Genomic DNA, 10,252 nt, shown 5'->3' with positions numbered 1-10,252 from the left:
CAATACGCCAGTCACTACTCTTGATGAACTGTGGTATGGTGCTGAATCTGCATCGGCAGCTGTACCTTCACACGCCATCCAAGCTCTGTTTGACTCAATGCCCAGGCGTATCAAGGCCGTTATTACGGCCAGAGGTGGTTGTTCTGGGTACTGATTTCTCAGGATCTATGCGCCCAAATCGCTTGGAAATGTAATCTCATGTCAGTTCTAGTACAATATATTTGTCCAATGAATACCCGTTTATCATCTGCATTTCTTCTTGGTGTAGCAATTTTAATGGCCAGTAGTGTATACCTACTTACAGCGCCGGCGCCCCTAACCTTGATGCTTTGTAGTGTCGTTGCATGACGTTCCGGACGTGGGTTCCTTTTCAAAATATTACATACTCACTACCCTCGGGGATTTCGGAGCACCCTGTATGCCAGGCTCCAGAAGCCATAGGGGATGGTGGGTGGGCGCGGGCCAGTCTACCACAAGCCCAAAGCCTCGTGATTTCTGTCGATGTTTTCTTGTTGAAAATTACGTCATGAAGAGTTAGAATTTGAGACTGAGACCTTGTGTTTAACGAGTGAGAAGTATAACACCTGTTGTTCAAATTATCGACTGCGTGAACCAGAGGTGATCGAATTGCGCACCCAGGCAGCAAACACCTCAGGCCAAGCGCTGGGCATGCGTGGTGCTGACGAATGTAGTCTGAGAACTTTCCGTTTCCTCTGAGCCTTCCGACGCAAATACGTCCATCACGATGCTTCGAGTATATCCAGCAACTGGACTCGTCTGAAGAGACGATGTTGTACCACTCGAGTGTGCAGTGTTGTACAGGGTGTTTCAAAAATGACCGGTATATTTGAAACGGCAATAAAAACTAAACGAGCAGCGATAGAAATACACCGTTTGTTGCAATATGCTTGGGAGAACAGTACATTTTCAGGCAGACAAACTTTCGAAATTACAGTAGTTACAATTTTCAACAACAGATGGCGCTGCGGTCTGGGAAACTCTATAGTACGATATTTTCCACATATCCACCATGCGTAGCAATAATATGGCGTAGTCTCTGAATGAAATTACCCGAAACCTTTGACAACGTGTCTGGCGGAATGGCTTCACATGCAGATGAGATGTACTGCTTCAGCTGTTCAATTGTTTCTGGATTCTGGCGGTACACCTGGTCTTTCAAGTGTCCCCACAAAAAGAAGTCACAGGGGTTCATGTCTGGCGAATAGGGAGGCCAATCCACGCCGCCTCCTGTATGTTTCAGATAGCCCAAAGCAATCACACGATCATCGAAATATTCATTCAGGAAATTAAAGACGTCGGCCGTGCGATGTGGTCGGGCACCATCTTGCATAAACCACGAGGTGTTCGCAGTGTCGTCTAAGGCAGTTTGTACCGCCACAAATTCACGAAGAATGTCCAGATAGCGTGATGCAGTAATCGTTTCGGATCTGAAAAATGGGCCAATGATTCCTTTGGAAGAAATGGCGGCCCAGACCAGTACTTTTTGAGGATGCAGGGACGATGGGACTGCAACATGGGGCTTTTCGGTTCCCCATATGCGCCAGTTCTGTTTATTGACGAAGCCGTCCAGGTAAAAATAAGCCTCGTCAGTAAACCAAATGCTGCCCACATGGATATCGCCGTCATCAATCCTGTGCACTATATCGTTAGCGAATGTCTCTCGTGCAGCAATGGTAGCGGCGCTGAGGGGTTGCCGCGTTTGAATTTTGTGTGGATAGAGGTGTAAACTCTGGCGCATGAGACGATACGTGGACGTTGGCGTCATTTGGACCGCAGCTGCAACACGGCGAACGGAAACCCAAGGCCGCTGTCGGATCACCTGCTGCACTAGCTGCGCGTTGCACTCTGGGGTTGCCGTATGCGGTCGCCCTACCTTTCCAGCACGTTCCTCCGTCACATTCCCAGTCCGTTGAAATTTTTCAAACAGATCCTTTATTGTATCGCTTTTCGGTCCTTTGGTTACATTAAACCTCCGTTGAAAACTTCGTCTTGTTGCAACAACACTGTGTTCTAGGCGGTGGAATTCCAACACCAGAAAAATCCTCTGTTCTAAGGAATAAACCATGTTGTCTACAGCACACTTGCACGTTGTGAACAGCACACGCTGACAGCAGAAAGACGACGTACAGAATGGCGCACCCAGACTGCGTTGTCTTCTATATCTTTCACATCACTTGCAGCGCCATCTGTTGTTGAAAATTGTAACTACTGTAATTTCGAAAGTTTGTCCGCCTGAAAATGTACTGTTGTCCCAAGCATATTGCAACAAACGGTGTATTTGTATCGCTGCTCGTTTAGTTTTTATTACCGTTTCAAATATACCGGTCATTTTTGAAACACCCTGTAGTTGGACGCACCACAAACACAGTGCGTCCAGAGAAGGCGCAACGATGGCGGCCTCGCCGACAGGCCCCGGTGGGCCCGGCGCCGCCGCGCTGTCCTCGTGGACACCTGCCGTGCTGCGAACCAGCCTGTTTGCAGAAAGACGTGCCACGGCCGGGAAAACTGCATATATACTCGGACGCTAGTTGTGTGGAACTCCTGACATCCTACATGACTGAGTTTTCTTCTTCCTTTCAGCAATCGCAATTCACAAGCCCTGTAGACCACGCTCTGCATCGACGATCTGCTTCCGTCTTCTTCTATCTCTCGCTGTCTGTCTCCACCCTGCGGGGATTCCTAATGCGGCAACCTCCTTCTCTCTGTCACCTTTCCAGCGTATGCGAGGTCGGCCCAATCGCCTCGTTGCTTCGAGAGCGCCGTCAAATGCCTTCTTAGGAATTATGTTCTTATCTGTTCTAGCCACATGCCCAGCCTGTGGCAATCTATTACTTTTTAATTTCTGAATGATACTGGGCTGCTCTATTAATTTGTAGATTTCAGTGTTCTTCCTAACTCTCCATATTTCATTCTCCAACACAAGTTCCCAGATTTTTCTCATCACTCAATATTGAGTTTTCCTCTTTCTTTCTTGGTAAATGTCCAGCTTTCCAAACGATACAGTACTACTGGGCAGATGATGACCTTATACATCTTCATTTTAGTGATGACAGACAAAGGTTTACTTCTCCGAATGAAGACTGCCGGCCGCGGTGGCCGAGCGGTTCTAAAAAATGATTCAAATGGCTCTGAGCACTATGGGACTTAAAATCTGAGGTCATCAGTCCCCTAGAACTTAGAACTACTTAAATCTAACTAACCTAAGGACATCACACACATCCATGCCCGAGGCAGGATTGGAACCTGCGATCATAGCGGTCGCGCGGTTCCAGACTGAAGCGCCTAGAACCGAGCGGTTCTAGGTGGTTAGTTAGGTTTAAGTAGTCCTAAGTTCTAGGGGACTGATGACCTCATGTGTTAAGTCTCATAGTGCTCAGAGCCATTTGAACCATTTGAATCGAGAATGGTAGTGAGTTTCTAAGAGTGGATTTCCGTTTATGACGACCTGTTTCTACATGCTCTGTTTCTATATACTCTGTTTTTCCTTGGTTTATCAAAAGTCTCTTAGTATAGTTTTCCTAAACACTACGGTTCCACATTCACATGCCAGTCGTAGATTCCTGTCGTACACATGCAGCAATATCGCATAATGCATTCTCGAAAAGATGCAATACTGCCACTGTTGAGTTACGACAAGTGTTGTTATCTGTACTATGGCCGTGGCCGACCACACTATAAAAACTGGACGTACCATAGATTACTGTAAGACCAAGAAACTGTGTCAACCTCTCTCATTCTGGAACTGAGTGATTAACGGGTCCATTGAAATTTATTTTATTCACTTAAGAAAGGTAGTGGCCTGAAAGTGTCAGGCGCGGAGTACTATAGTAAGGCGATAAAAAGCACAGCGTTGCTGTACGGTGAGGTCTGCACTCGACGGCGACGGCGCAGAGCCTGGGGACCGGAGTTCGCAGCCATGTACACGTCACCACCCCGCACCGTCACCATCACCCAGCGGTAGGAGCCGAGTGAGGGAGGGGGGGGAGGGAGGTGACGGCCGGCGTGTACAGGACGCCGACGCGAGCAGAGCGGCAGCCACACCAGGAACCACCTGAAGATGGCAGCACTTCTGTTTGCCGCAATATGGTGGAGAACTTACGTGCCTTGGAGGGCCAGACGGTAATTCTACGAACAATAAAAAAATTTATTCAGTTAATGTTACAGACATTTAGAATATCAACAGAATTCACATTTTTGTTTAATTAATAGGCCGTATTTATTTCATTTCTTCATTCCTTGTTGTAATAAATCTAAGTTTGCATACCATAAGAAGAAAAGCACTCCGTCTTCAGGCCACAAGTGGCCCATCGGGACCATCCGACCGCCGTGTCATCCTCAGTTGAGGATGCGGTTAGGAGGGGTGTGTGGTCAGCACAGCACACCGCTCTCCCTGTGGTAATGATGGTTTTCTTTGACCGGAGCCGATACTATTCGGTCGAGTAGCTCCTCAAGTGGCATCACGAGGCTCAGTGCATCCCGAAAAATGCCAACAGCGCATGACGACTGGATGGTCTGCTCCGTCCTCACAGCTTTACTTCTTCCAGTACCTCGTCTCCTACCTTCCAAAGTTTACAGAAGCTCTCCTGCAAACCTTGCAGAACTAGCACTCCTGAAAGAATTCTGAGTATATTATTTTGATTATACAGAGTGTTACAAAAAGTTGCAGCCAAACTTTCAGGAAACATTCCTCACACACAAAGAAAGAAAATATGTTATGTGGACATGTGTCCGGAAACGCTTACCTTCCATGTTAGAGCTCATTTTATTACTTCAAATCACATTAATCATGGAATGGAAAAACACAGCAACAGAACGTACCAGCGTGACTTCAAACAATTTGTTACAGGAAATGTTCAAAATGTCCTCCGTTAGCGAGGATACATGCGTCCACCCTCCGTCGCATGGAATCCCTGATGCGCTGATGCAGTCCTGAGGAATGGCGTATTGTATCACAGCCGTCCACAATACGAGCACGAAGAGTCTCTACATTTGGTACCGGGGTTGCGTAGACAAGAGCTTTCAAATGCCCCTATAAATGAAAGTCAAGAGGGTTGAGGTCAGGAGAGCGTGGAGGCCATGGAATTGGTCCGCCTCTACCAATCCATCGGTCACCGAATCTGTTGTTGAGAAGCATACGAACACTTCGACTGAAATGTAGAGAAGCTCCATCGTGCATGAACCACATGTTGTGTCGTACTTGTAAAGGCACATGTTCTAGCATCACAGGTAGAGTATCCCGCATGAAATCATGATAACGTGCTCCATTGAGCGTAGGTGGAAGAACATGGGGCCCAGTCAAGACATCACCAACAATGCCTGCCCAAACGTTCACAGAAAATCTGTGTTGATGATGTGATTGCACAATTGCGTGCGGATTCTCGTCAGCCCACACATGTTGATTGTAAAAATTTACAATTTGATCACGTTGCAATGAAACCTCATCCGTAAAGAGAACATTTGCACTGAAATGAAGATTGACACATTGTTGGATGAACCATTCGCAGAAGTGTACCCGTGGAGGCCAATCAGGTGCTGATAGTGTCTGGACACGCTGTACATGGTACGGAAACAACTGTTTCTCCCGTAGGAGTCTCCATACAGTGACGTGGTCAACGTTACCTTGTACTGCAGCACCTTCTCTAACGCTGACATTAGGGTTATCGCCAACTGCACGAAGAATTGCCTCGACCATTAGAGGAGTCCTCGTCGTTCTAGGTCTTCCCCAGTCGCGAGTCAAAGGCTGGAATGTTCCGTGCTCTCTAAGACGCCGATCAATTGCTTCGAACGTCTTCCTGTCGGGAAACCTTCGTTCTAGAAATCTGTCTCGATACAAACGTACCGCGCCACGGGTATTGCCCCGTGCTAATCCATACATCAAATGGCATCTGCCAACTCCGCATTTGTAAACATTGCACTGACTGCAAAGCCACGTTCGTGATGAACACTAACCTGTTGATGCTACGTTCTGTTGTGCTTGATGCAAGTACTGTAGAGCAATGAGTCGCATGTCAACACAAGCGCGGAAGTCAACATTACCTTCGTTCAATTGGGCCAACTGGCGGTGAATCGAGGAAGTACAGTACATACTGGCGGAACTAAAATGAGCTCTAACATGGTAATTAAGCGTTTCCGGACACATGTCCACATAACATCTTTTCTTTATTTGTGTGTGAGGAATGTTCCCTGAAAGTTTACCGTACCTTTTTGTAACACCCTGAATATTCTGTAATGAGTGCTCTGTAAACTATGCACTGATCCGTTCCATGGCTTTGATTTGTGTGGACTCATAAATAAATAAAATAAAAAAATTATTTTCCGCAGCTTTGCCTCAGATTTTACTGGAGTTTATTAGTTGGCTCTTAACTGCTGCTCGCTACAGTTTCTCTCCGAAGTCCTACACTTGAGCTAGACCACCCAGAGTGCTCAGAACACGGCTGTCGGAGCTCGCCACGACGCGCTCCGTCGCTTCCGCGCGGGCGCCCACGTGTAGAGGCGGCGGCGCCGTCCAGCCCAGTGAAGACGCGTTAATGGAAACGTCGATGTCCGTAGGCGGTGCGCGCCACGCGGCCGACGGCGCGGAAAACGCGCGGCCCTCGGGCCTCGGCCCCCGCCGCCCCCGCCGCCCCCGCCGCCCCCGCCGCCCCCGATGCCCACGCCGCCTTGTTAGGAGGTGACTAACCGGGCGCCGCCGCCATTGTGCCGCCGCCCTCGCATTCCGCGCATAACGCACGCTCGCCCTCCGCAACCCTTATTGGGCGGGGTCCGGCGCCCGGTCCCATATTGATTCGTGATCACGTCAGGCCGGCACGGACTTCTAATTGAAAAATTACGCGCTCTCCCGCCCGAGGAGCAAGACGCAGCGGCTGCGAGCCGGCGGTCAACACAGCAGCGACCAGTGCTGTACAACAAAACCCGTACAACATCTACATCTACATCCATACTCCGCAAGCCACCTGACGGTGTGTGGCGGAGGGTACCTTCAGTACCTCTATCGGTTCTCCCTTCTATTCCAGTCTCGTATTGTTCGTGGAAAGAAGGATTGTCGGTATGCCTCTGTGTGGGCTCTAATCTCTCTGATTTTATCCTCATGGTCTCTTCGCGAGATATACGTAGGAGGGAGCAATATACTGCTTGACTCTTCGGTGAAGGTATGTTCTCGAAACTTCAATAAAAGCCCGTACCGAGCTACTGAGCGTCTCTCCTGCAGAGTCTTCCACTGGGGTTTATCTATCATCTCCGTAACGCTTTCGCGATTACTAAATGATCCTGTAACGAAGCGCGCTGCTCTCCGTTGGATCTTCTCTATGTCTTGTATCAACCCTATCTGGTATGGATCCCACACTGCTGAGCAGTATTCAAGCAGTGGGCGAACAAGCGTACTGTAACCTACTTCCTTTGTTTTCGGATTGCATTTCCTTAGGATTCTTCCAGTGAATCTCAGTCTGGCATCTGCTTTACCGACAATCAACATTATATGATCATTCCATTTTAAATCACTCCTAATGCGTACTCCCAGATAATTTATGGTATTAACTGCTTCCAGTTGCTGACCTGCTATTTTGTAGCTAAATGATAAAGGATCTATCTTTCTGTGTATTCGCAGCACATTACACTTGTCTACATTGAGATTCAGTTGCCATTCCCTGCACCATGCGTCAATTCGCTGCAGATCCTCCTGCATTTCAGTACAATTTTCCATTGTTACAACCTCTCGATACACCACAGCATCATCTGCAAAAAGCCTCAGTGAACTTCCGATGTCATCCACCAGGTCATTTATGTATATTGTGAATAGCAACGGTCCTATGACACTCCCCTGCGGCACACCTGAAATCACTCTTACTTCGGAAGACTTCTCTCCATTGAGAATAACATGCTGCCTCCTGTTATCTAGGAACTCCTCAATCCAATCACACAATTGGTCTGATAGTCCATATGCTCTTACTTTGTTCATTAAACGACTGTGGGGTACTGTATCGAACGCCTTGCGGAAGTCAAGAAACACGGCATCTACCTGTGAACCTGTGTCTATGGCCCTCTGAGTCTCGTGGACGAATAGCGCGAGCTGGGTTTCACATGACCGTCTTTTTCGAAACCCATGCTGATTCCTACAGAGTAGATTTGTAGTCTCCAGAAAAGTCATTATACTCGAACACAATACGTGTTCCAAAATTCTACAACTGATCGACGTTAGAGATATAGGTCTATAGTTCTGCACATCTGTTCGACGTCCCTTCTTGAAAACGGGGATGACCTGTGCCCTTTTCCAATCCTTTGGAACGCTACACTCTTCTAGAGACCTACGGTACACCGCTGCAAGAAGGGGGGCAAGTTCCTTCGCGTACTCTGTGTAAAATTGAACTGGTATCCCATCAGGTCCAGAGGCCTTTCCTCTTTTGAGCGATTTTAATTGTTTCTCTATCCCTCTGTCGTCTATTTCGATATCTACCATTTTGTCATCTGTGCGACAATCTAGAGAAGGAACTACAGTACAATCTTCCTCTGTGAAACAACTTTGGAAAAAGACATTTAGTATTTCGGCCTTGCAGCCTGACGGCTCTCTGTGGTGTGCGTACTGTAAGGCCTTCAGTACACACACCATCAGATTATTTGACATGTTGCTCTAACATAGTAGGCGAGTATCAGCAATATGTCTCGTGGTCTCATCGTGGCGTGTTGATCTTCTGCCGTTAGGTCAGACGATAGAAATGCCACTTGGACGCTTACAGTAGCACATTGACGGTGACCTACTTTAAACAGAACTTGAGTAATTTTCACACACATTTATTAAAATAATAAAAATCATAAATATTACGTAATTTGATTCTGGATGCTATTTACAATTGAAAATCTGAAATTCCTTTGGTCTTGGTACGTTACTCTTATTCTCACATATCTCTGATAGTTGACAAAGTGTCTATACATTTATCTTCACAGCTATGTACAGGAATATGATATTCTTCTTAGGTCCAGACTGAAACTTGACTATAGACTTGTACAGACTAATGCAGACTGGTACAGACGGGTGCAGACAAATGCAGACTGACCAATCGGAGGTCTGTACACTCGTTATAATAGCTCGCCCGTTCAGGTATCACTGCGCGAGTGTGATCCGCGAGGAGAAAAGGTTCTACTTTAGCAGCAATCTCATTGGCTGAGTTACATACACTCCTGGAAATGGAAAAAAGAACACATTGACACCGGTGTGTCAGACCCACCATACTTGCTCCGGACACTGCGAGAGGGCTGTACAAGCAATGATCACACGCACGGCACAGCGGACACACCAGGAACCGCGGTGTTGGCCGTCGAATGGCGCTAGCTGCGCAGCATTTGTGCACCGCCGCCGTCAGTGTCAGCCAGTTTGCCGTGGCATACGGAGCTCCATCGCAGTCTTTAACACTGGTAGCATGCCGCGACAGCGTGGACGTGAACCGTATGTGCAGTTGACGGACTTTGAGCGAGGGCGTATAGTGGGCATGCGGGAGGCCGGGTGGACGTACCGCCGAATTGCTCAACACGTGGGGCGTGAGGTCTCCACAGTACATCGATGTTGTCGCCAGTGGTCGGCGGAAGGTGCACGTGCCCGTCGACCTGGGACCGGACCGCAGCGACGCACAGATGCACGCCAAGACCGTAGGATCCTACGCAGTGCCGTAGGGGACCGCACCGCCACTTCCCAGCAAATTAGGGACACTGTTGCTCCTGGGGTATCGGCGAGGACCATTCGCAACCGTCTCCATGAAGCTGGGCTACGGTCCCGCACACCGTTAGGCCGTCTTCCGCTCACGCCCCAACATCGTGCAGCCCGCCTCCAGTGGTGTCGCGACAGGCGTGAATGGAGGGACGAATGGAGACGTGTCGTCTTCAGCGATGAGAGTCGCTTCTGCCTTGGTGCCAATGATGGTCGTATGCGTGTTTGGCGCCGTGCAGGTGAGCGCCACAATCAGGACTGCATACGACCGAGGCACACAGGGCCAACACCCGGCATCATGGTGTGGGGAGCGATCTCCTACACTGGCCGTACACCAGTGGTGATCGTCGAGGGGACACTGAATAGTGCACGGTACATCCAAACCGTCATCGAACCCATCGTTCTACCATTCCTAGACCGGCAAGGGAACTTGCTGTTCCAACAGGACAATGCACGTCCGCATGTATTCCGTGCCACCCAACGTGCTCTAGAAGGTGTATGTCAACTACCCTGGCCAGCAAGATCTCCGGATGTGTC

At 48.6% G+C, this 10,252-nt stretch overlaps 1 protein-coding gene across 1 annotated transcript in view; it reads left to right on the top strand.

Annotated features, from left to right (window-relative positions):
- The first annotated feature begins 2,411 nt into the window (after positions 1-2,411).
- Positions 2,412-10,252, top strand: part of LOC126188340 (translation initiation factor IF-2-like) — an 82,724-nt gene continuing 74,883 nt past the window's right edge. Inside the window, exons 1-2 of the mRNA XM_049929938.1 lie at positions 2,412-2,477; positions 6,571-6,683. Coding sequence (XP_049785895.1) covers positions 2,412-2,477; positions 6,571-6,683 — 179 coding nt within the window. The remainder of the gene's footprint in view (positions 2,478-6,570; positions 6,684-10,252) is intronic.

The sequence above is a fragment of the Schistocerca cancellata genome, chromosome 5, assembly GCF_023864275.1.
Source record: "Schistocerca cancellata isolate TAMUIC-IGC-003103 chromosome 5, iqSchCanc2.1, whole genome shotgun sequence".
NCBI lineage: Eukaryota > Metazoa > Arthropoda > Insecta > Orthoptera > Acrididae > Schistocerca > Schistocerca cancellata.
Note: the sequence above shows the minus strand (reverse complement) of the source record. Positions and strands in the feature narration are given on the sequence as shown.